Source organism: Diadema antillarum, unplaced genomic scaffold (assembly GCF_040938485.1).
Source record: "Diadema antillarum isolate AM-2024a unplaced genomic scaffold, OU_Dant_1.0 seq00000942_RagTag, whole genome shotgun sequence".
In the NCBI taxonomy this organism is placed as follows: Eukaryota; Metazoa; Echinodermata; class Echinoidea; order Diadematoida; family Diadematidae; genus Diadema; species Diadema antillarum.
In genome coordinates this window covers 135,175-162,260 of record NW_027271792.1, presented here as the reverse complement: position 1 = coordinate 162,260, position 27,086 = coordinate 135,175, and the positions used below count along the sequence as shown (strand labels likewise).

General features: G+C 36.8%; 1 protein-coding gene across 1 annotated transcript in view; it reads left to right on the top strand.

The window, feature by feature from the left end:
* Positions 1-19,433, top strand: part of LOC139741649 (palmitoyltransferase ZDHHC3-like) — a 75,399-nt gene extending 55,966 nt beyond the window's left edge. The window contains exons 6-8 of the mRNA XM_071652229.1: positions 4,508-4,589; positions 16,924-17,057; positions 18,470-19,433. Coding sequence (XP_071508330.1) covers positions 4,508-4,589; positions 16,924-17,057; positions 18,470-18,634 — 381 coding nt within the window. The 3' untranslated portion in view covers positions 18,635-19,433. The remainder of the gene's footprint in view (positions 1-4,507; positions 4,590-16,923; positions 17,058-18,469) is intronic.
* The last annotated feature ends 7,653 nt before the right edge of the window (positions 19,434-27,086 follow it).

Sequence of the window (27,086 nt, the reverse complement as noted above, 5' to 3'; positions counted from 1 at the left end):
AGGGCTTCATTTTTAGGGTAAGACAGCTAGGATTTGGACAGGACATCACTTAACTGATTATCTGACGATTAGTCCAAAAATGTCATTTTCACCAAAATTTGAGATAAAAGCTCTTGTCACCCCAGTGTAGTAAAGTGTGCTATAAAATATAAAACATACTTTTTATTTATGACAAAACAAACACACACCTGTCATACTGATAGACCAATTATTATTGCACTAGAAGATGTACCTACTTAAGAAGGTGTTCTATGTAGTTTTCAGGAAGTCAAATAAAGAATTGTTTGGATCTATCTGTACTATGCACTTTGCATGTATGGTCTTTTCCTGCAGATAGTTCATGCAAATCTTAGTTTTTGTAAGGCTACACTTGTCTCTATGCACACACTAAAGCCCTGTTTTACTTTTCAGTCCATTAGCTGCATTGCAAATTTTGCATGAAGAATGCTTTTCTTGTTGTAGATACTAAAAAAAAAGAGAGAATATTTCATGTTCTAGCCAGTATTGACTCTGCATGAATCATTAGAATAACATCTAGAAGCACCTTGGCCCTGTCTCTCTCTATGGTCTCTCCCTGTCTATCTCTCCCCCCCCCCCCCCCCCCCACCTCCTCTGTAGCTACAGACCCACATTAGGTCTGCCCATATTTCTCCCCTTCTCTCTGCCTACCTTCAAACCCAAGTAAAGTCTGCCCATATTTCTCTCCCCCTCTCTCTACCCTTAAACCCAAATTAGGCCTGCCCATATTTCTCTCCCCCCCCCCCTCTCTTTACCTACAAACCCAAATTAGGTCTGCCCGTCACAGTCTGTTACTGGAGCATAGATTGTCTTCAAACCAATCAATACCTGTTCTGCCCTTTGATGTCCATCTTTCTTTCTACATGTTTTCTTCTCCTTCCTGTATTCACCAGCAAACATGGCTGGGATGTCTTGCCCTCAGCAAACACCAGTCAGTCTTTAATACCATTTGCTCACTTGGCAGAGAGATGACATATGAATTAGAAATTTGTGCTGTTGATGAAAGGTTCCCGGAGCATACAAAACACACATCGCTGGTATATGATGAATGCCTGCATTTCCAGTGAGTGAGTGATGGAAGTATTGTTGGAAAAAACAGAGTTGAATGGAATGAGTGTGATGTATTTGATTGGAGTATAGAGGGAGGTGTAATACAGATGACATAGAAATAAAGAAGGAATGGATAGTGAAACATGACATAGTGAGGAGTGATGTGAAAATCAGGTGGAAGCTGAAGCAACAACTTCAAAAAGATTGTTCAACAATATGAAAGAGTAATGATTAAATAAAACTAGGAGCTTTCAAGAAATCAAGAAATCTTAATAATTGGTTAGTATTATAAGATGGGGGACAGAGAAAAGAGAAATTAAGTTGATATATACAATAAGTAATCAAGAAAACTGTTGTGTATAGACTGAGGGAGAAAAGAGGAATGAAGAGCAGAAAGAAGAAGAGATTTTCAGTGTGTGTAAAAATATGAAATGAGATCATTCTGGAAAAAAGTGAGAAGTTGAGAATGCACAGAATAAGAAGGAGGGTCATACAGTCATATCTAAAGTGATGACCAAAATCACTCTTTTCCGATGAAACATGGTGGGTTTAGTGATGCTTTCTATGACATGTACATATCTTCTTCTTTTTTCAGCCGTCATAATTATGACAAGGGGAAGGAATTAAGTTTTGGGAAAAAAATTACTGAAATTAAAAATGTAGGGTGTTAAGTCTTGTCATCAAATGTTTTATTGCTGGAATTCTAGTAAGAAAAATATGAGGAAAATACAACGAAAGTAATATGGGTTTGTGTGAAGAAAAATATCCAGTGAACTTTGAGTCTACTTTGAACATAAAGCTTTGTTTCACATCTCTTTATTCAGTGTAGTTAATCACTTTATATGGTGTAGTTAATCACTTTATACAGTGTAGTTAATCACTTTATACAGTGTAGTTAATCACTTTATACAGTGTAGTTAATCACAGTTGTTATTATTAGTAGTAAATGTCTCTTCCTTTTTGAAGCCTTTCCATTGGGACAAACATATGGACCATACACTGAAAGATATGGCAAGGAACATGAGTGGTATAAAGCTGTATTGAAGCAATAAACATCGCATAATCACAGTTAATTTATTTTACTGTATGCTGCAAGTGTGAGTTGAATACTTGTGTGAATGGCACACTTCTTTCCTTCCATACAAGATATGAAACCGTAAGTACAGTATTCTTGAGATCTAACTTACTATTGGAAATTCAGATTAGCAACAACCACATATCTTAGCTTGGCTAGAAAATGTTTAGTGCTTGATTGAATGTGTGTATGTGTATGTATGCATGTATGGACTTTGATGATGGAGGAGGGTTGGTAACAGCTGTGAGAATTAGAAGCAGACTCTTTTGTCATGTTCCTCATTCACTGACATGTGTGTTTGTCATCACTCCCTCCATGGCACACATCCTATCCATTCATCTGCTACACCTTGGTAGAATGCCGGTATAAAGGCATGTAGTGCTGGGTGGGGCTCTTGACTGATCAGTATAGTTAGACATCATCTTAACACCATTTGCTTCAGATCTCATGAAGCTCATCTAAAGGCTGATGCTTACTTGAATATCTTAGCAGTTTTGTTATAGTGTGGAATGTTGTTATAACAGTCTACCTAATGTGCCCTTCATATGTCAGTATCTGTTCCTATTAGTCCTACAGATAAAGGCAGATGAGTTGAAATATTGGTTAGGCCTAGATACAACTGTAGGCATTTCTGTACTGAATGCCTCATGCCACCTCATGACACATTCATCCAAGTATGTTTTGTTGTCTCTCATTCTAGGAGTAATTCATTGACCCATTGAAGATTAGTCCAGAGTATACTTATGCAGATGTCTACAAGAAAAGTGTTTTTTAGCAAAATCAGCCCGTCATCAATGGGTAAAACATTAATTGGTCTCTCTCTCTCTGTCAGTGGCTGGGATAAGATGTTGACTCTAATGCTGAGCAGACATTCAGTGAAACTACTGTATGCACTGAATATTTCTTGAATTTTTTATTTTTGCGAATTTTGCGGATGGGGTGCTGTTTGTTAATTTAAAACATGCAAAAATATCAACTCTCATCCCGACATGAATGTAACATGCATGCATACAATTCTCTGTTCAGTGCTGTACTCCATGATCGTGAATTCACTCACAAAATTGTTGGGAAGTCCTGACTCAGGAAATATTAGACTCGCTAAAATATGGCATATACAGTAATGTCCAGTTAGTCCACAAGGAGAGAACTAGTATTTTCAGAGATTTTATCAAAGAGATTACGAAAAGAACTCTGTCAAAGCCAAGTGAGATGTAATTTTCCACTAATGCTAATGTTAAATGTATTATAACTAATGACATGATTTATATTTTAAAGGGTTAGTAGGAATTTGTGCTTTCCTTTTTGTCTGTGTAAAGCCAAAGATGGCATAGTTGGTGAACCGGCAAAGAGTGATCGGTTTCAGTCTCATTCACAAGAGGTGTAGGAGAAACGAAGGGTGAAGGAGAAACGAAGGGTGAAACAAAATTGATTTTGAGTATTGCTGTTGGTGTGATCAGACATTTAAGGCGGGTGGAGGCTACCCTCGAAATCTCTTTAAGTTGTTCCCTTCTCTCATAGACCAACAATATTGGAATTCCCTGAGGGAACAGACAAATGCATTTAATGAAAGCATATATTGTTTGGCAGGTGCTTATTGATTTGCTCTACATTATGAAAGGAAAAAAATCCCAATGTAGTTATATATGGCAAAGCAGAGATGAGGAGAGAGAGAGAGAGAGAGAGAGAGAGAGAGAGAGAGAAAAGGGTGAGTGAGAGAGTGGAATAATTATATTGGTATCAGGGCAGATGGCTTGGCATTCTCATTTTCATTAAAGTTATTTTGAACTTGGCATGAGCTGGTGAAATATGAAAGTATAAATGCATGTTTGTTATTATTACTCTCACTAGGATGGAACTAATTTTCTCTATTATATACAAGCTAAACAGTGTGTGACAGCTGAGGTATTAGAATATTCATTTCAACAGATATTACTGTTTCCTCATTCCACATTACAAAATTATTTTATTCCATCTGTCTTCTAATCTTAGACCCTATTGTTGGTACAATCAAACTTTTACTGATGAGAAATCACACCTTTAGTTCAAAATCCTGCTTGTAGTATAATAGGTAAAAAATCTCTGAACTATTCCCCCAAAAGAGGCCTTTGTTAGAAATTCTTTCGGAAAACAGTTATCTGAAATATGAGGAAACATTTATCTGAAATACACAAAAGATCCATTGAGCTTCATGTCACTCTACTTTTTAAGATTTTGTCACCTTCAAGGTGTGCATCTTTAAGCAGTCAAACACCATACCTTTGCAACAAGTTTTTAATCAATGTACATCTTGTATCATGTCTGCTAATCCCCTTTAATGCATATTGCTACAATATATTAACTCTATTCTTTGAATATTCTCCACAGATGTATATTGCTCTCATGTCTGGCCACGCCCTCATCCTGGTCGTGTCTCATTTTCTCAGCTGTGTCAATACTTCCTGGACGAGTAAGTTTTCTCTTTCATCTCTCTCTAATCAAATAATGAAGAAGTGCTAGTTGATATGTCCAGCCTTCTTGTGCCTTCATTTAATTCTTCAGAAGTATCAAAAAATAGACATGCATATTGTAAAGTTTTAAAGTGGATATTTATTACTGATATAAGAGAAAGAGACTGAGAAAGAAGGAAAAGAGTAAGTAATGGTTACGATACAAGAAACCTTTTTGTTGATTAAATCAGCTTCTAGCCTTGAGTGATAGCTTTAAGTTGTCATGTATGGTAAACTGGCAACACTTTGACAAGTAGTCCGGTCTGTAGAGAATAGCTGATGATTAGCAATCACTGCAGTGTTTACACTGGGAGGAAGATTGTGGAGATAGAAGACATGATATTTCATCCACATCACACAGGTTTCCATCCACCATCCTGGCACCACCTGAATTTAGCTGGATTATTGAAGCAGAACTCACATATTTCATGCATACAGTGTACATGATTCATGGGCTCCTAAGTAGTTTTTGAAAGCTAGTTTCTGGTTTAAGCCAAAGGTAGAGTGACAGATGACAGGTGGCACATGGAGTGAGGGATTTTTTTTTTTTTTTCCATGTGAGCAAAATGGAATCAAATGTTTGGACTTCCTAGACAGGAACTAAAAAAGAATGATATCACGACACCCATACATTCATAATGACTTTGTGATTGTACACCCACCAAAGGAAATGAATAAATGAATAAAAATAACAATTGCTTACAAATAATGATCATGTGCAAATGAAGACCAAAAGATAATCAAAATGAAAAATTATAACATATAGTAGATGAAAATGGAAATGTAGCACTTAACCTTTATTTAGAGTCAAATACTAGACTGCAAATTGCAAGACATCCTTTTGACCATGCACATTAGTAGATCTGTCATGCTACAATTTGACAAGACAGATTTCATGTTATATGCTATCTACTGATCAACACTAAGTTGATTATGATTTGAGGGACTTGTAATACTTGGTGTTAACACTTTTGAAAGAAACTGTTTGCAATTACGTTTCAGAAACACATTTTAACTGTGAAGAGTTATCAAGTGTTACATTGTAGACACAGAAGAGACTCTCCTTGCCAACTGCTAACTGCAAATGACTTTCTGTACAACAGCTGAGTCACTTAATGCTGTGTACAGTATTCACCAACGTAGATACCATGGTGGATGTTAATACATGGTCAAGATGGGCTATACCTTCACAATCAAGTTTTTGAAAGTTAAGCCATTCAGATTAGTAATATGAATGTAGAATTACGCTTAACTAAGGCTGTGTTCATGCGAAACTAGAATTGCGTTTCTAAACGCGTTTAGTTGCGTTGCGTTCATGCGATTTTTCCATTTGAACGCGTTTCAAAATGCCGATCTGAAACGCGGAAAAAGGGGCGTTTTGAATCATGATTCTGCCAGAATAACAATCGCAGAAACCGCATGAACGCAACCGTGATTTCAATCATGATTCTATGATGTCATTGTGCGCTGCGCGCATGCCTTTCTCACGGGGTATCCCACAGCCACTGCCCACAGCTTCTGGTTCTGTTCGCGCGCTTGTGTACGTCTTGTGAATCGTGTGTTTCGGTACCATACCTGCACTGCACTAGTTTGTTTACATCAACGCCATACACCGATTCTATGCTATAGTATCTAGCTAGCTATTTATTATAATAATACATAATAATTCGTGTAATTACTCTCCGATTGAGTCGATAATTGTAATGGCTGCAGCTGTGTCTACCAAGAAAAACAATTGGAGAGATGAAGAATTAAGATTTTTCCTCAATCTGTGGGCAGAGCCTGAATGCCGCAGCTTATTGGAAGGTATTTACTGAAATAAAACGGAAAGGCATACAATAAACTGACTGATCAGTTGGCAGAAGGATTTAACAGGAGGTCAGGCTCGAGTTGCAGAAGAGACAAGGTCAAACTGCGCAGTGCGCTGCGCAATGGCAATGGATGAGCTGAGCCAGAACCAGCGTTGTGAAAGCCCGCATGAACGCTCTTCCGCGGAGATCGTGATTTGAAACGCCGTTTTGAATCATGATTCACGTTTGTGATTCTGGCTACGAAATTCACATGAACGCGCCCTAAATATGAAAACATTTCCTGACCATAAGTTTACTGATGTGATCAAAAAATAAGGTTTGGAGATGTACTGAGACAAAAAAGAAGAAGGAATATTTACTGATGTGATCAAAAAATAAGGTTGGGAGATGTACTGAGACAAAAAAGAAGAAGGAATATTTACTGATGTGAATCATGTTTAGAAAGACATCAGAACAACAACAGCAAAATTGAGTGTGAGGGACTCATAGCTGGATCAAACTAGACATTACAGGACACATCCAGACTATAAACTGTCATTTCTTATGACAAGTTGTATATCCTTCTGGTACATGGCTACATTCCAAGCCTGTACTTTACTGCCCACCATGTCCACTTCTTCTGAGTCATTTTTTTTTTTGTCTTCTAAGACGTAGCTGAGCTCAAATAAGAGTTTGTACTCTTTGAATGGTAGTTATTTATGACACAAAGTAATGGTGTAGCTTGTCTTCTGATGAGAGTGTGCATTCAATACTCTTTATTCTCCAAAGTGTTCAAAGCTAAAGGCCCTTATCACTACCATGAATATTAGTGTCTGCAGAGAATTTTTGTGAATGACTAACAAAAGTTTTCAAAAGTTCATGAAGAAAAGATACAAATTTCTTGCAGGGAATGCCAGAATATTTGGCTGAAGTGAAAGCAGTCATGGAGGTTTGATTATTAAACAAAATGAAACTCACTTGTTTTTCTTGAATTTATGAGCTAATGTAAGAGTAATAAGCCTCCTACATTATACAAATTATTTTTTCTTTGTATGTTACTTACGATTGTAGTTGTGGCTCTTGTTCTGTATGACATGTGACAAAGAAGAGATGGATAAACCTGTTTGTTGAAGAATGAGACAAAGACATGAAAGAAATCAAGAAATTTACTCTCACTGGAAGCTTGCTGGGGATAGTGAACTGTAAGCTTGCTGGGGATAGTGAACTGTAAGCTTTTCTTTCCTCTAGTAATAATCAGGTATATGGTTGATTATTATTAAAAACTTTCCTCTGTACAGTAGAAGTGAGATGGAGGAGAGAGTGTCAAAGAAGAATTCAGGAGAAATGAGAGTTTGAAGACTGTGAGAAGGGATCATGATATCACATGACAAATGTGAATATCGCAGTCCCTCATGACATTTTCTCTACGTGAAATCATCCATCTACTATGAAGGGAACTGAATATACCCAGAGCTTCACAAGAGAAACCAAAATAAGTTACATTATAAGGAGAAAAGGGAAAGAGGAAAAGAGGGTCAGATATTACCTGGCCTCTGCGGAAGGGAAAATGGATGTGTATCAGACCTTGATGGATATGAATTCCTGGTTTCTTGTGGGACCGGGATTTGTAATAAGTGTACTTTCTGTCTGAATTCCTGTGCGTCATGAAAGATGACAAACCAATATTTGTGGATGTTAACAATGCAGATGCATCCCTGGGATTGATTTGCTTTTGATTGATTTTGTTTTTAAGTAGATATTCTTGAATATCTGTTGTTCTCTATCCACATATTGGCTTTGACAAGATACTGTGTTCATCTTTCTCTCTCTCTCTTCCTATCTCTCACTCTATCATGCTGTCCAGTTTGTGATGTGAATCTTGAGTGCAAGTAAATTACCTAGGTTTCCATCTTTCTTCCAATTTTTTGCCTCAGGGTATGTAGGCATGAGGACAAATAATGAAGTGAAATATTGCAGTGGTGTATCCACACAAACATGCCTCCCTGTCCACATGATATACTTTCACCAAGCTGAATCTTTTTTCTATGTACATGTATGATGAAGAACATACTTTTGAGAGAAGTTTATGTTTACAATAATGTCACAATTTCTCCCTTCTTAATAATTATTCTAGCAATTAAACTATAGATAGAATGTGAAAGTGTTCTTGTAAACTTGTTTTCAGAACTCTTCTTAGGTTCCATTTTCCTTTCCTTTACACAGTAGAGAAAAATAGAATCATGTCATGTATTCATGCATTCATGCATTGATCATTGTATACGAGGTGTGTCAGAAAAGTTCCAGGACTTGTGTCATAAAAGATTTATTTCAAACCCCAAATTCGAACTAAGAGATTTCACCTTCAAAGTAATTTATCTGGAGTATTTAACTGTGATCTAAGCTCTCTGCGGCCATCAGATTTTTTTCTGCATAATTCTATAACTTGGGCCGAATTCACGAAGGTGGTACAATCTTGTCCATGGTTTAAACATAAATGGACAAAGACTGTAGTTTTTTATGGGGCGCGAAGTGTAGCATGGCCTATTTCGTTACGAAATTAGTCATTTCATCGACAAAATGATCATTTCGTAAGGAAATGACAACATTTCATCGAAGAAAGGACTGATTTCGCAACGAACTAGGCCATGCGACACTTTGCGCCCCATAAAAAACTACGGTCTTTGTCCATTTATGTTTAAACCATGGACAAGATTGTACCTCCTTCATGAATTCGGGCCTCTGTGTTTCAGGTTGTTCAGCAATGAGCACAGAGCAACGAACAAACTTGAAGTTTCTTTTATGGTTGGGGAAAACTTTTTCAGAAGTGCTGAGATTGCTGCGGCAAGTGTATGGAGATGAGACGATGTCATGCACACATGTTTTTGATTGGTGCAAGAGGTTTAAAGAAGGATGAGAGAACGTGGAAGATTTGCTGCACAGCAATCTCACCACTTCTGACAGAATTCTCCCCAACCGTACCAGACCCTTTATTATACCCACGGTGTTATCGTGGAATTGCCCCATTTATTAATTTATAAAATGCATACATGATACATTGCATAGAGGTCCCAGTATTACCTTCTTACATTGCTCCAATGTCCAATTTTATTTGCTGTCTCTCACATAGCAGGTCAATATCTGTTATCATTTTCCTTTATTTTGTCTTCATTACAATTTTACTTCCATTTCCTAAAAACCATTTGTACTTTTATGCGAACTCATTTTTTTTTATTTTTTCAGTGAGCTACAATCAGGAAATTATTGGTGTAGTTTTTACTCTACCTGGCTGTCTACCAACTGTCCCCTTATTAATATGGATTATACCATGGTACACAAACTAAAGCATCATATCAGCATTGTATCATGATAACATAGATTGCTTCACAGCAGAGTGTCTTTTGTATTCCTTTCATCATGTACAATATATGTGACCGTGCACCTCAAAACGAACATAAAGTCGCACACACTGATTTTGCGTGAGGACTGAAAATAAGTGAAATGGGTCAACCTAGCCGAACTTGACTTGTTCATATTTTCTGAAAGAGCGGGTCTTCTTTTACATCATGCTAAAATTTGGTATCATAAAACGGGCAGGAAAGTGTGTATTTTTAGCAGTTTATCTCGAACATTTTTGATAGAATAGTGTGATTAGGTGTGTCTTTAGAATCCTTTTTCATTTCTGAAATACCTTGTCCACACTCTTCACTTTCAACTCTAATAACTTTTGAAAGGATAGTGCTCCTGCTTTGAAAGTTGGCAATAATTATGGACAGAATGTGTTAATGAGGCATGCTTAATTTCAATTTAATTTGATAATCCCTTCATTGTTGTTACTCAGGTGGTTTACGTCCTGTTTTTTGCCCCATTCATCGCACAGCCAGCACGGTTTGGTAAAGATTAAGCGCATGAATAGACACTCTACTTCAGAGCCTCTTTTCTTAGTTCTCACTTTTCCTGAGTTTGTGCTTTCTTTCCAAAAGTTAAATAGGTTAGGAGAGTCCATTTGATTTGAGTTATACATCATTTTAAAGCTTAAAGTCTGCTCTTTCATAATATGGTCTTAACTAAAAATTTATGTCTGGCGACTTTTCGTTTGTTTTGAGGTGCAGGGTCACATATAGACTGTCACAGTATACTGTAAAAGTGGAAATTTTCGCAGTGTTGAAATTTTTGCGCATTTTGCGCAACCAGAAGCTAGCGCAAAAATAAAAGCACACAAATATTTTTGCGTGCCATATGTTCCAGTAGTTGATGTCCTGATTCAGCGGAATTAAAAGCATGCGAAACTGTACTTACCTGGCCAACCGCGAAAAATTAGTCGCGCAAAAATATCCACTTTTACAGTAGAATTTATTTCAGAGTAGCCATATATTACATTTAAATGTTTTAAAATCCTTGTTTAGTATTCCTCTGTTTAAAGATCAGTCTGCAATACTTTGTAGGAAGCACTGTCAGTATGAAATGCAAAGTGTGATTTATTAGTGATAGTGATTTATGACTGAAGTTAATATTTGATGACATCAAAGTGTGGAGATGACGGCAGTCTTTAGTGAGGATCCAGCCACACCCTGCTGGTAGGATAGCTGGCTTGAGTCAATCTAGGTCTGTGGAACAAGAAACTAGGCAACCAATGTATTCATGTCATTGTGGGATTGGAGGATGAGGATTACTGCGGGAAATTCTCGCTGGGAATAATTTATTGACTTCATCACCACAACCGTCTTGTCTTCTTGTCAGTTTTGATGCATGATCAGATTTAAATGCAATGCACAGAACTTGATGGCATTACATCTCTTGGTCATTTGCAGCGAGAAGAATCCTTCCATCTCTCATGATCACAAGATGAGTGTAGCTACCATTTGCATTAGATTACTTTCTAGGGAAATCATATTTCCTTCGTGCAACGTGAGTATGATACCAGTTGACAGAAAGCAGAAAATTCATGTGTAGTGAATGGACTTTCCAGCAGTACTCTGCATTCTCTACTCCTTTTAGCACAGTTAAGACCAGTGCAGAAAATGAGTAAAGATTATTTGTAATGATGTTATGGAAATTCTATGACCTGAATTCATTTTTTGTTAGGCTGTTGATATAATTATCTGTAAAGCACAGGGTTGTAGCATTCTCTCTACTCTCATAGTACAAACATTAACAAATGACTAATGTAACTATGTAACATTACATAGTGTGGGTGGGGGAGGAGGGCTACAGCCACCCTCTCCCACCTTTTTGGCTCGTCAAAAAAAAAAAAGGGGGGGGGGATTGCAATACCCATGAAATTGTGAAAAGTTCAGTCCTCACATTCTTCCCATGTAAGGGGATGGGTAACTGTACTTGAACCCCCCCGTCTTGCAGCCTCCCCCCCCCCTAAAAAAAAAAAGTGTTCCGCGGCCCCTCACTATGTTTCTTTGAATAAATGAAAGGGAACATAATCAAATCTGTCATTACTCTCTTGCTAACTGAACTCAAATTTTGAGGGAAATACACTCAAAACAAATTTCACAGAAGTTTGGTGCAATTTATCCTGAAATCTTAAAGGTCCAGTTTACCTTTGGGAGCAGTGATTTCAAAAATGCTTAAGATACAGTATTACATTTGATGCATATGTGAAGGTCTGTTGTATCACAAAACATCCTACCATATAACATTTTCGCAATAAAACCTAAAATCTAAGGAGATATCAGGGTTTTTCTCAATAAACCGTAACTGTAGACGGTTTAGTCTGGAAACATTTTTATTATAACTTTTGTTCACATTTTGTGTATTTAACAACACTTAACATTGATTATACGGATTCAAATTTTTACAGTGGTTGTTTCCATCCGTAACTCATATTTTAGAACTATTTTAAAGCACTAATGCTGGGTTTTTGCTTCATCTGCAAATGGTAAATTATGCCTTTAACAAACACAAAAAAAATGTATTTGAAAATCAAAAACATATTTGAAAATGAATAAGACTATCATGAAAGATGATGAACTGTGTGAATGCAATGTGGTAGACTGCTAGTAGTTTGATGGACATATGAGACAGAGAAAAAAAGGGACAGAGCTGATGTTAACACTGTGTGCGTGCCATGGTGTAACCCCCTGTGTGACACATTATTCTGACACGGCAACGCATGTGCACTTTTGGATAATGTTTTGCGTACCTTTATTTCATGAAAATGTGTATGCTAGACATGCAGTGAGCAAAGTTGTGAAAATTCCAAGTTTTGCACTAATGTAAATTTTATGACAAAGCTGTGGTTACTTTTCTTGCAGATGGCCTGTAGTTATGTTATATTGTTCAGGTCTGGGAGGTATGACCTTTGCAGACACTGGCGCAAAAGAAAATTAGAATGTACTCAAAAAATCCCTATGGAACAGCTCTATTCGATCACCATGTAATGTAAGCTATCTGTGCTGTGTGAGGAATGGAATCTTGAGTGAAGCTTTCATTGTACTCACGTGGCATTTGGGGATTTATCGATCAGTTTGAGCAGGGATGTGCGTTTGAACAAAATATGCGAACTTTGCGAGCTGTTGACTTAGTCGGCTGTGGGAACGTTGCACATAAAGAGTTAATAGATTAGAGGTGAGGTCGTAGAAAGGAGGCCTACACATAGATAAATAGAAATAAACTTAGTGTTTGATAACAAGAACGAGTATCTATTACAGAAATGTATCAAGAATAATGGAAGTGTGACTTAATAGAATGGAAAATGATCATTATGATGATATGCTGATGTCATTCTGGCAAAGTGATTTATCTTTTATTGGTGAGATGCTCGGACCAGGAAGGTAGATTGTTGTTTCAACAGTGACTGCAGAGTAGCCCACAGTCCAAGACTCTGCTTCAACACAGACATTTGTGATTACTGTAGGTTTGAATAATAACTCTTATCTGGCAACACTCAGGTTCTCCCAGCTGAGTGGTTATAATCATCAGGCTACAGTTTTAGTCATTGAAGGACATTTTCCCTCTTTTACATGTATTTTAGGATATTGTGTATGTTTTCTGTAGGGAGCAGAGACGCCGAGTTTCTCAACTGACTGGGAGTGAGTAACTGTTAACAGCATACGACTGTGAGGATGGGGGTGTAGGAGGTGGTGACCCCCTCCTACGGTATCGAGCTTTTTATGCCTCCGCCACGAAGTGGTGCCGGAGGCATTATGTTTTGGGGTTGTCCGTCCCTCCGTCTGTCCGTACGTGACGTTCGTATGTACGTCCGTCCGCATTCGTTTACGCGATAACTTGAGTAATATGGACTGGAATTTTACCAATTTCGGTCCAAGTATGAAGTATGATGGGGCAATTACTTGATAAGATTTTGGGTGAAATTGGCCAAAGATCAAAGGTCAAAGGTAAAGGTCAAATCACGAAATTGTATCTGTTTATGTGATAACTCAAGACTGGATTGAGCAAATTTCACCAAACTTTGTCCAAGGATGATGTATGATAGGACAATTACTTGATTAGTTTTTTAGTGAAATCAGAGAGAGGTCAAAGGTCAAAGATCAAGGTTGAATCCTAAAATTTATCTGTTTACGTGATAACTCAAAACTGAATGAAGCAGCTTTCACCAAACTTGGTCCAAGGATGATGTATGACGGGGCAATTAGTTGAGTGGAATTTAGTTACATTGGCAAAAGGTCAAGGTCAAATGCTAAAAATGTTGCTATTTCCCCCGTATCCATGCAATGCCGGTAGGTATTTTCTTGAAACTTAGTGTAGACATGTACTACTGTGTAAAGATTCTCCAGAGAGAGTTTCATGTCATATGGTCAAAGGTCAAAAGGTCAAAGGTTAGGTGAAAATGTTACAATTTCACTTTCCTCGCAAATGGTTCAATGTATCTTCATGGAACTTGATACATATGCATGTACTGACTGGCAGGGATTATCTAGGGAATTTAGGGGTCATTGGTCAATAGTTAGGGGTCAAAGGTCAAGGTCAACTCCTCAAGATTTTACTATTTCCCTCATACCGTAGTATGTGCAATGCTTGCATTATTAGTTTTAAAACTTAATATATATACATGTATTACCTAATGGAGATTCTCTGGGAAATTTACATCCAGAAGGTCAAAGGTTAAGGGTCAAAGGCCAGGTTTAAATGCAAAAAGAAGATCTATATTGTACTGTAATTACACTCTTTCTTCATACCTTGAAAATTACACAATGCATAAACTTATAAAAGGGTCGGTAAGAAGTCAAGTAAAAATCCTCAATTCCCCAAATACGTGTACCTGCACTCTTGAACAATTATAGCAAACCTAGTTCAAGGAAAGTGAACATTCGAAATATTTCTGACAAACCTGTCATTTCAATATTTTGCCAGTTATGTGAAACTGTCATCACACATTGTGCAGACATTGTACTATACACGTATTGGGAGAATCATGCATTATGGCGGAGGCATCAGTCGCCATAGCGACATTTCTAGTTCATTTTGGGATTAGATGCAATTTGGTGTATATCCATAATGCAATTTTATATGAATAATTCTCATCTGTTTGTGACATGGATATGGTTCTAAAAGACAACATTTTAAGCATTTATCCAAACTTGAGTCTTTATTTGTAAAATGTATAACCATTATGACTCAGTAGATGACTCAATTTATTTTTATAGAAACCTCTGGATTATTCATTTGGAATAGTAAATAGCTGTATATTGTAAGAAATCGCCATGTAGGCATCCTGTATCCACCTCCTGTAGGAGGCATGAGAAAAATTGCTGGGCTGGTGAGATGGGTTGCTGGGGCATGAGACTAAGTGGGTCTGAGGGAGTAGGAATTGGCATCATATAACTTGAACTGAAGGTACCATTTTAAAAAGATTTTACTGTTGCGGCCAAATACCAACCAAGGAAATTCTTCTGTAATTGAGATTGCTCTTCTTTAAGACTGACAGAGACCAACAGTGAAGAGTAGGAGGTTTGAAGAGTGGGACAAGGTGTGTGGAGGAAGGCTCACTGAGAGGGGCACTCAAGCCAAGTGTTGCTTGAGAGAGAGAGCTGTGTTTGTCTGGACTGCCCTGAAGGATTGATGTTGTTTGGAGAAGGTTGGTAGAGGAGTCTGCACTGGGCAGCAGCTAGCAGAGAGAGAGAGAGAGAGAGAGAGAGAGAGAGAGAGAGGGAGGGGAGATACACATGTACTCGGTGTCTAGCCTGCTTTATCGGCCCTGCCAAATGCTGCCTGTCAGGTAGCTTGGCCCCTGCCTCCCTCAAGTGATTTGTTATTCTTTGACACAGCTTGGTCACCTAGTGAGCTAAAATACAGTTCACCACACTTCATATAACCATCCATCTTTTTTTTTTCCTTATTTTTATTACTGTGTCTGAACATTGCTTTAGGTCACTTTTTAATGATCTGTTTGGAGTAAATATATCAATTAAAATAACAATCATTTCATGATATTCTCTTTTGAAATATGGGGGGGGGGGAATGACAATCTTTCTGATTCTATTTTTCATAGCTATACAATTAATGTACTGTATATGCCGAATATTTCGCATGGTTTTTATTTTCGCGAATTTCACGAGTCAGGTGCTATTCGCAAAATTAAAGACAGGCGAAAATATGGACTGATCCCGATGTGGATGTGACGTACGCGTGTACATTTCTCCATTCAGTAAAGGACTCCATGATCGCGAATTTAACCACTCACGAAATCGTCGGGAATTCCCGATTCGCAAAAATTTAGACTTGCAAAATATATGGCGTATACAGTATTTCATCACATGACAATAACTTATATATCCACAAATGATATGTCATCTGATAAAATGTAAAATCATTCTTTAGCTTATTATGAAATATGATTCTAGAGTATCATTTGATGACTTGAGATTTTAGACTTGAGGTAATTGGCCATAGATTGCTGCAAGGAAGAAAATTTGCTCAGTAGGTCTCTTTTGAAAATGTATATGAGAAAACTTCCCTTCTCAAGTCATATACCACTGAGTCAATGAATTACTGATAGAAAACTTCCCTTCTCAAGTCTTATACCACTGAGTCAATGAATTACTGGTGGAAAACTTCCCTTCTCAAGTCTTATAGCACTAAGACAATGAATTGCTGGTAACCCCCCCCCCCCCCAAAAAAAAAAAAGAAAAAAGAAAAAAAAACCTTCTCTAGTCTTATACCACTGAGTCAATGAATTACTGGCAGAAAAACTTTCCTTCTCAAGTCATACACCACTGAGTCAATAAATTACTGGTAGAAAACTTCCCTTCTCAAGTCTTATACCATTAAGACAATGAATTGCTGGGAAAAAAAAAAAAACTCCTTTCCTTCTCAAGTCTTATACCACTGAGTCAATGAGTTACTGGTATAATACTTCCCTTCTCAAGTCACATAATGTGTATTTTGCAGCCACATTCAACTAGCTGTTGTTAATATATTGATATGTCAGTAATAATATCTTGTCACAAACTATCTGAATGTAGCGGTACATACATAGCAGCCTGTAGTGACTGTAAACTCATCCCTAGTAATGTATAATGTATGTTTCTTACAGGTGACTGCAGCTACTTCTCTCCACCAGCCACAGTCATCTTCATGCTGGCCCTGACCATAGAAGCCATGCTTTTTGTGCTCTTCACTGCAATCATGTTTGGTACTCAGGTTCATGCCATCTGTACTGATGAGACGGTAAGAGGTTCTCCTTATGCTAACTTGTTTTCTAGTGTTACCGATATGACCAGGATGGTATGTGATTATCGGCTTAAATGCAGTTAGTGATTAGTGATAGTTGTCCTATGCACTTTTGGAAGACTTTAAATAAAAGTAAGAAAAAGGGTTGATGTTATTGACCAGGGGAATTGTGTTGCACGCTGGATGATAGGCTGTCTCAGTTTCTGCAAAGTATCTGTCATTGCATCACATATAACAAGTTCAGCCCACTTTGCTTTGTATTATAAAATCATAAATTTTCATTTTTTCCATCAAGTTAATTTCAGACCATACATGCACCCTTAAAGGCCAAGTTTACCCTAATATACAACTTGATTGAGAGAATGCAATAATATTAGTACAACAAATTAGTGAAAGTTTGAGAAAAGTAAGACAATCAGTTCAAAAGTAATGAATTTTTAAAGTTTCAATGCGGCCGTTGCTGGGATGAGAAGACTACTACAACTTGTGATATCACATATATAGAATGATATAAAGAAAATATAAAGAAAATTAAACATATTTTCATTTTTCTCTCACAATAAAAGAGCACTGGTCATGCCTCTTTCAGAAGGCAGGGGAAATGACATTACCCTAACATTTGTCAGTAACAAGTCGAGGAGATGTGTACTTTTTTCAAAAAATTAAATTTAGTATAATTCTCCTTTTATTTTCTTTTTATCGTTCTACACATGTGACATCATAAACTGTAGTAGTCTTCTCATCCAGCAGTGACTGCTTAGAAAATTTAAGATTCTTAACTTTTGAACAGATTGTTGGATTTTGCTCAAACTTTCACTGATGTCTTCTACTAATTTTGCTGCATTTATTCAATCCACATGTATATGAAGATGAACTTGTATTTTGATACAGTCATTGTAAATGTTTCCCCATACAACCCCTGCATGAAAAAAAGAAAAAATCTGTCATTGATAAAAAGAAAGAGAGAGAGAGATGAGATGCACAGGGCAAATGTAAGGTAAGCCCACATGCTACATTACAGAGTTGCCGAATTGTGCTTCATTGATCACAACTTCAGGATATCGTAGCTTTCTAAGTTTTGATAAAAATTTGCTCAAATTCATTCTGTCTTGTTCCTCTCACTTTGCTGCTTCTATTCACACAAACTGATTTCAGGGTTGATTTGTCCTTTAAGGTCATCATGTAGATATTTGATGCTTATGTTCTTGAGTTCTTCACAAGTCAGTTTGGTTGATGCAGACATCTTAACAGTCGAAGTGTCCTGTCACTAATTGGTGTCACTGACTGACATTATCAGTGAGTAATAGTAGTTACTGGTAGTGACAGGCCTGTGATAGGTGTTGTAGTTCTTGATAATGTATCATTCTGTGCATATATCAGTATATTTGCCTTTGTGTCTTCACTCTCAGGGCATTGAGCAGCTAAAGAAACAGAAGGCTACATGGATGAGGAAAACACGCTGTATGGCATTTAGAGCTGTGTGTGGAAGCAAGATGTCCCTCAGCTGGCTCAATCCTCTCGTCACTCCTAATCAAAACATTGGCAAGGAACTCACCTACATGTACAGTGTATAGTAATCAGTTTGCTGTGTCTTCACCCCCTCCTGGAGGATGGAGGAATGTGGCAATGAAGTGATTTAGAAGGATGGTCAAATGGGTTTCAATTCTCAGGGGCTTCACTAGTATTTCAACATGAATTCATAGCTGGGATGATGTAGTCGGCCTGGCTATACTCCAAATTGCCTTCATTAGTCAATTCCACTTGTATACATGATGGTTGTTATGTGGTATCAACATTACTGCTCTTTGTAACAGTCTGAGCATGGACTCCCAAACTTTTAGGCTTATGCCCAATAGCCATGAGATTCATTTGCGATCTTCTTAGGAGACATTTCCTCTTTATTTCAGTAAGTGTACATACGAGGGATGATTAAAAACCAACAAATTAAAATGAATGAGAACCCACACAGCTACCAATACTGTATTTTGTCACTGTCAACCTGTGATTACATCAAGAATTTTCCTCAAAATATTGCTTTCATGACAAATTACGAATCGATTATTTTAGTTTCACAGTGAATTCCCATATGAACCCCATAATTGGGGTAATCGTGTGTTGTAAGGGGAGGAAATATACATGCCCCTTTGAGACTGCCTTACTCATGGGTGTACATTTTTGTTCAAGAGGTTGAGGCTTAATTTCTAGTTACAGTCTACAAGAACAAGTCTAAATGGATAGCAAGCCCTACACTGTGACAGATTACATCATGGTAATCATAGATGATACAAAAGTAACAGAGGGGTACCACAGCTTGCAATGGTTGGCTTGCTTCAAGAAGAATAGTGGTAGTCTTGGTGTTCCTGGTTGACTAAATTTGAGGACTAAAAGTAAGATTCTGATGTCTGGTAATCCTGGACAAAGCTTTGATTCCCAATATGCACAACATACTGACACATACAATTGATGTTCTTACAGATCTTGGGCTAGTTCATATGATGCCTATGAAAAGTCAAAGGAACCCCTCCAGTCAAATGTTAATATTTTCCTGACCACTGAAATATGTAACTCCATAACTTCAGTCTTAGCAGTAAGATTCTCACACTGATGCTCCTTTCTATATTTTTTTCTAACAAAGTATACTGCTTTATTCAAACAAGAGCATAAGGACATTAAAAGTCACCTGATTGTGATGTACTTGGACAAGATCAATTCCCAAATACTGAATGAGCTGTAGATTCATTCGGATCTTAATTTTACCATATTTTGCAAGTCAACTGATAATCTGAAAATTAACAACTTGCATAGATATTGCTTCCCATTGCATATATGCAGTGTATATCATCTACAAGGTGGGAAATGATAATTTTTCTCTTCAGAAAAGATAATACAGTACACCTTCCTCATTCCATCACGTAGCTGTGATGTGGATCACAAGTTCAATCACTCGCGACACTATGGGTTTGCACTGTGCGTATTATGTGTTTGCAGACTTTGATCTGAATACTTAATGAAGCAATGATCTTCAAAGCTGTGTGAAAATCTGCCCAATGGCAATGTTGTGGGTTGGAAATGTGAATGAAGCCATGATGGCATGTAGTAATACTCTGTGCATGTATATGACTGGCTTTTTCATCAGGAAGACTTTAGTGTCATACTGATGGTGAAATGTTTAGTTATTTCTCCTCTAGAAGTCTGATTACAGGAAATGATTTCATAATGGAATGAAATTTCTCACCTTTATTGAGCTATTAACACCAGCTATGGAAACATATTTTGTTTAGGTGGTCTTGAGAAGTTTGACATTGGTCTACAGCCAAATTAAGTCTTGAGTCAGAGAGTAAGACATGGAAGAGCCTACATAGAAAATCAATTGTGATTAGCTCATAATCTGACTCATACAATTTCCTACCCACTGAGTCACAACAGAAATAACAAAGTAGTATTATTTTTGTTCCTTTTCAACAAAATTCATGCACCCAATTTTCTTGTAGCTGAAAGTTTTCTTTTTAATGCACCAAACCTGGGCTCTACAGTACTTTGACAATTTCATGCGATGTAGATCAACATCAAGTTGACTGAAGTGCAGAGGAAATATTGGTCAGTGGTTTCACATACTGTTCATACTATGAAGGCATTACCTAGAATGTTGCTTCTTTTTACCATATGCCATAGTAGAATTTATTGTATGTCTTTACCAAACTTCACTCTCTTTTTTTTTCTTTTCCTTTTAACTCAGCCAATTAAAGGCTAGTAGAATCATGATCATCATCCTGACCAAACAAGAAAGGTGACAAGTTGTATGCTGATGCCAAGAGAGTAATATATATTTATATATTATAAAAACCTCTTTATTGCATGTAATGTGAATAGACAGTTATGCTGTGTTCATATTGTTGGATCTTGTTATGGTTAGATATGGTATCAAAGGCTCTGTTTCTTATTGTTTTGTTTGGTTCTAGAGTAGGAGGGAAAATGTGTTCTGGTTTGAGATGATATATTATGTAACTTCCTTTGTGCTTTGTTTAATAATGTATATTTATTCATGCATACTCTCTGAAATCCTGATATGTATTATTTCTTTAATAGCTTTGAAAACCCGTTGAGGATGGACTGATTTTGCTATAACACGCATTTCCCATAGACACCTGCTCAAGTATTCTCGGGACTCTTCTTCAACAGGTTAACCCTAATCAGGCCGGGGGGGGGGGGGTGGGGGGGGGGGGGGGGGGTGGTTCATGCAAAATTTCTGACTTTTTAACTTTTTTCTTTAAAGTCTCGCACAAATTTGAGACCAAATTTGCAACGCCCGCACGTACTGTTATGAAGCCACACCCATTTTTATAACGGCATGTCACCCCAAAACGGGCACAATTTTGGGATTTTGTTTACATTTCCTATTGAAAACAGTGCTCTGTTATGAAACTCTTAAAAACCTGACTATTTTTACTATTCATCACTTTGATTAATTGATTTTTGGTATTTTATGATAGAAAGGTGGTCTTTGAAAATTTTCATTAAAAAAACAAAAGTAACCAAAAATCAAAGAAATAATGGTGGCAGAATCAGCCCCCCCCCCCCACCTTCGGATTTAGCATAGCCAAAAAAGCCCGGCCTGTTTAGGGTTGAGGGGCATTTTGTATTTTGTGTGGGGAGCGTTCACATGAGAAGAAAACTAACTTTGAGCTGACAAGGACTATGACTCTCTATGAAACTCATTGCCCATTTTTAGTACTGAAAATGGCAAGCATTTAACACTGCGGCTGCTCTTATTATGTAGTCATCACTTTACCAGGTTTTGAAGTCATTGCATTACAGATTTCATGCCATCAATTTTAGCTGAATAGAAGAATACAAATCATTTAGGATATATTGCAGCAATTTTTAGTCTTTATGGTAATTACTGTATTCAGCAATCTTGTCTATATATGTATACTTTTTTTTCTATTGGGGGTTGGTACCTGCTAGGTACATAAGAGTATACTTTCATGGTAGTAATCTGTCATGGTAATTAACATTCTGTGTAACCAATTGGTGGAATGATAAAACATTGCCACAATGTCTTTCAGACTGTGTAGATACTTTTGTCTGTGACGAGAATTCTGTCTGTAGATCATCCCATCAATATGCCTTACCATAGAGTGGGAAAAAAAGTCAAAAATGAGGTACAGCTTCACTGTAGAAAATATGGAGATCACCAAAGGTTTGGCTGTTCACATTTATGCATCTCACAATAATCTTCATGTGTTATTCTTGGTTTTCCTTTCTTGAAAAGATTGTTATTTTAAAAAGAGGTTTTGTTTCAAAGAGGTGTTTATCTTGAGAACTGTACCACATGTATACAATAAAATTATATAGTGATGGTGTTTGTGCAAAAATGAAATATGTATTTTGATAATGAGATATAGGCCAACATGCAAAATGTGATTTCTATTTTGTATATAAAATGTATTTTTGTTTTATGTGCAAGATCCTGAATGTTGATAATAAGTACTGGCAAAAAAAGAAAAAAAGACAAAAAAGCACAGCACGTGTGTCTTGTCTGGTGGTTGGTTTGGAGAAAGGGTTTTATATCAATTGATGTACAAATTTACAAGAACGCATGAAACTATGTACATTGCACAGCACACAGGTGATTGGATCATGCAATTTCTTAGCTGCGATGGGTAAGATCTGATACTACCAGTGTAACTAAAGACCCAATGTAGTTATGACAATGACTTTACTTATGATGTACAAACTTGGATATATATTTTAATGTATAAATTAGAATCCCCCTGTTGTGATTATTCAGGTCACCTCTGAAGTATGGGTTCAAGATGACTTAGTTTCCTCTCACATGCTTGGCCATCTCAAATTTCATGAAATTTGCTAGAAGATTTAAAAGACGTCCTTCAACACGTTTGTTGCCTTCCAGAGGAAAGCCATGTACCATTTATTCACAAATTGAGAATAAAAGAAGAAAAAAAGATGTAATTCAAGGTAGGGATTCAAAATGACATGTTACTGTATGTGATATGACCAGACATGTGTAGATAATATACGGCCCTGCTCCAATGCCAAGCAGACATTGATTGGTAGGGTCTCACAGGGTTTGTCATGCAAACAAGGTGACTTCATATAGGCTGTGTTTGTCTTCTTGTAGAGAACTATTTACTACAATAGTGAGACTCTATATGCAGCTAAAACATTTGTTTACAGTATTAATTGAGCATTTGTCAAGATTTATATCAATGACCAGGCAGGACCGAAGAAAGCCTGCATTGTATGTATTGTAATCAAGTCAAATCATCCTGTGATTAGGTTTCCATAGGTGTGTATTGATAGTAAATCAAAGCACTCTCCCTGGTTTACAGCAATACTCATTTTGATTCAGCAGTCTTCTATTGGAAAAATCACATTTAGGAAGATATGTTTGAAAAAATTATCCCAGTGCCGTTATGAAACAATGTGAATGCTAGAGCAGCAAGTACAAAGTAGTTCATATGAAGAAGTTCAACATGTCTTATTTTCATAAGGATATGTATCACAAGTATATTTATGGAACAAGAGTATAATCTTTCATATCACAGTTCATAAAATGAAAACAAAAATACTGAATGTTTTATCTCTATTTTGAAGTAAACTTTTTAAATTATAATTTTTTTTCTTATGACAGAATTAAGCATTTCTCAAAGTTACTAAGACAAAGATAACTTGATGAATTTAACATACAGTGCTTGCATATTAATATCTATGTTGTTAACATCATGAAAAAATGTCTGAGATGATTTATTCCAAGTCATGTGTAAGTGACCAACAAAAGGATGCCCTTAACAATTGCAGCACTGTGCGAGGACTAAACAACAACAACAAAAAACAGTGTAAGTGTATTGACTTTTTTTCCCAATGAGCTAATTTGACAGTGGTTATATACACAACCTCATCATGAGGCATCTCTAAAAACTGAATGAAGCATTTATAAAATTAGCCAACATAAAATGGAAACAAGGTTCCAGTGATGTAGAATCAAAATTTACTTTACCTTATTTGGAATATCATATACCTGTATGCAATTTCATGATTAATGGCATGGCATGATGTTAATATTTTCTAAATTCATTTTTAAAGACTTGATAAATGTACCAAACTCAATAATTTGCCTATCAAGTATAGAATGATCAAGTCTGAGTGACAGCTCTTTTTAATGACACTTACAATGTAATTTTGAACTCCTCAATAGGGCACTGCCAAAACATGTAGGGCCTAATTTCTTCTAATATCTTGTTTGACGTACATATCTGCGATATATTTTAATTCATGCTTAACAAGCAAGTTAAAGATTGCCCTTGACCCAAGGAGGACAGGCTGTTCTAACAGGCATTTGACCCGAGTATACACGGGGTTAGTCTGCACCATGTAAAGGACTGCCACGGTGTGAGAGGTCTTTCCAACAATGCAAACCCCCAATCTTTTTTTTTTTTTTCAAATAACATGTAACTGCTTTCACACATCAGTGACCTCGTCACCAGGCGTGTGTAAATGAAGCATGAATTAGTGAACACTGCATTAAAATGAGCAAACCTTGATCCTGTTTACACTGCTGGGCCGGCCCATGACTACCTTAAGAGGTTGTCCAAAATCTTTACTGCAGATGGTACATTGTATGGTGTTTGGGCCAGTGTGTGATTACACCAAAATACTGGCTAGTACGGCAGGCCTCAGTATGGTTTATTGCAATTTTCTTGGTATAACAGGGGTCTTAAGTTGTTAAATAGCTTGTAACTGTCTCCACTGATCTTGACACAAATATTGATTTACTTTTTCAGCTTACCTGAGCCAAAAATCAATTTGAACCCAAATTACCAACTGCAGGTGTGCTATGTGAAGTGTAATTTATCCATTCATAAGATTTGGGACAAAATCACTCCAGGACAGAAGTGAAAGGTCACTGAACTTTGGCTAAATGTTATTTTCAGCCGTAACTTGATCTTGGAATGTTCATTGGTGATACAATTTGGTATTAAGGGTAGAAATAATTTTGCAATTATTTACCAGGTAGATGAAATAAGAGTGGTCAGTGATCAGAGATCTCTGTACTTCAGCAAAAAATCCTCAGAAAACAAAACAAAAAATCTTTTCCAGCCGTTACATTTCTGACAAGTGAGGAATGGTAGTGTATTCTAGTGGACAGGTCAGAATTGATAGACAATCACTTACAGGTGACAGATTATAGAAATGTTTGGTGGTAATGACATTATGTTCAGAAAGGTAGATGCAGGATGAATAGACAGATACATGTACATGTATTTGTGCAAACTTTCCTATCGGAATAAGTCAAAGGTCAAGACCGGAGGTCAATACTTCAATTGGTTAATATGATATTTTCCAATCATAATTCTAGCTAGGTTTACCAGTGGTAGTACAGTCAACCCTGCTCAAGTCCACCTCGCATAAGTCAAGTAATCACTTAAGTTGAAGGTCTTTTCAAGCTTATTGAAGTCCTCTTCTCTTTATATTCTATTAATTCTAATCCTCCAGAAGTCCAGTTTTCTCAAAAGTTGAAGCTATGTATTTCTTAAGTCCACATAGATTTGACTGATAGGCAAGGTTGACTATATTTAGTTATGGCAACTGAATTAATAAATATTTGTATGATTGATGGAAATGTTAACCCTTTAGCAATTGAAAATTATGTACCTAATGGTCTATAGTTCCCTGGAAGGTACCATATTGCTCTCACTTTGGCAACTTTCTAAATGATGTGAAATAGTTCACTGCATGTTTATTTTTGTCTATCATACAGTATTTATGTTGATTTGAAAGCCTATTAAGATTGTACCAAGAGAATGGTGTGCCACGGAAATAATGCTGACATAATTTTGTTGACCTTTGACCTCTTTCAAATTACATTTAATTATATATTCTATATGAAACAAAAAATGGTAAAGCATAAAACTAAAAAACAAACAAACAGACAGGCGATTTCAGGCGTTTCAGTTACTGATGAGTTGAAGGGCAATTGTTGGAATCTAAGATTAGGTAAAAATGGTCCTTATCAATGAACTTCATCATAGTGTAAAAGAAGGGCTGTGTACGTATGGGAGATACCGTGATTTTGTGAAAATCACAGGCATCCATGTTGACTGTGCAGTACAGTCAATTTGCTTTGATGTTCTCTTTTTCTTTGTATTAAAGCTTTCTGGAAGTGACTGATCCATATGCCCATTTTGCAATCAACTTCAACTTGTTGAGCAAAGTGATCATCATGCCAACTTTTTGTGAGACCTAATTCTGGTACATTGTACTGTTTTCCTGTATCAGAAATGGAATGTAATTTGTATATATTTGATCCATACTTGTACTTTAATGTGCAGGAAATCTATGATTGCAACCATCGATACACTTTTAATAAATTTCTAAACAAAAGCACAACACAATTTGCCATATTTGTCTTTATTTCTTGTATAAATGTATATAACTAGATTCCACTGTTTCTTCTCCTCATAGTAACCAGTGACGACATGTAGGCTCATTTCAGCCAGCTGCTTACAATGTAGAGATAGTGATGTCAGTGCTAATTAAAGTGGAATACCAGACTACATGTATGTTTGAAATAGACTATAGTAATGTGAAGTCACTCTTATCTGATAACCTAGTTGAGGTTTTATCAGTACATGTGTACAACTTTTACAGTTTACATGCTGCTTTAATGGTGTACGCTTCTGTGATGTACAGTGTCACAGAATATACATAACCCTAGAAGGAAATACTGTGCAACATGTACATGTAATTTGTCCCACCTGAATTCCAACACAAAAGTTCACCAAAGTTTCAATGCCTGCAGATGATGTTCTTTGACCTGCCTATTTTTCCTTTACCAGTAGAACTTAAACTAGGATGAATGACATAATACAGTCCTGTAAAAAAGAAATGAATGTAATGACATTCACACGCTCACATCGGGAATCTCAACTCCTCATCGGTAAGTCAGGGATAAGACTATGCTGGCAGGGATGACTATTGATATGTTGCAGACTTAAAGAGCAA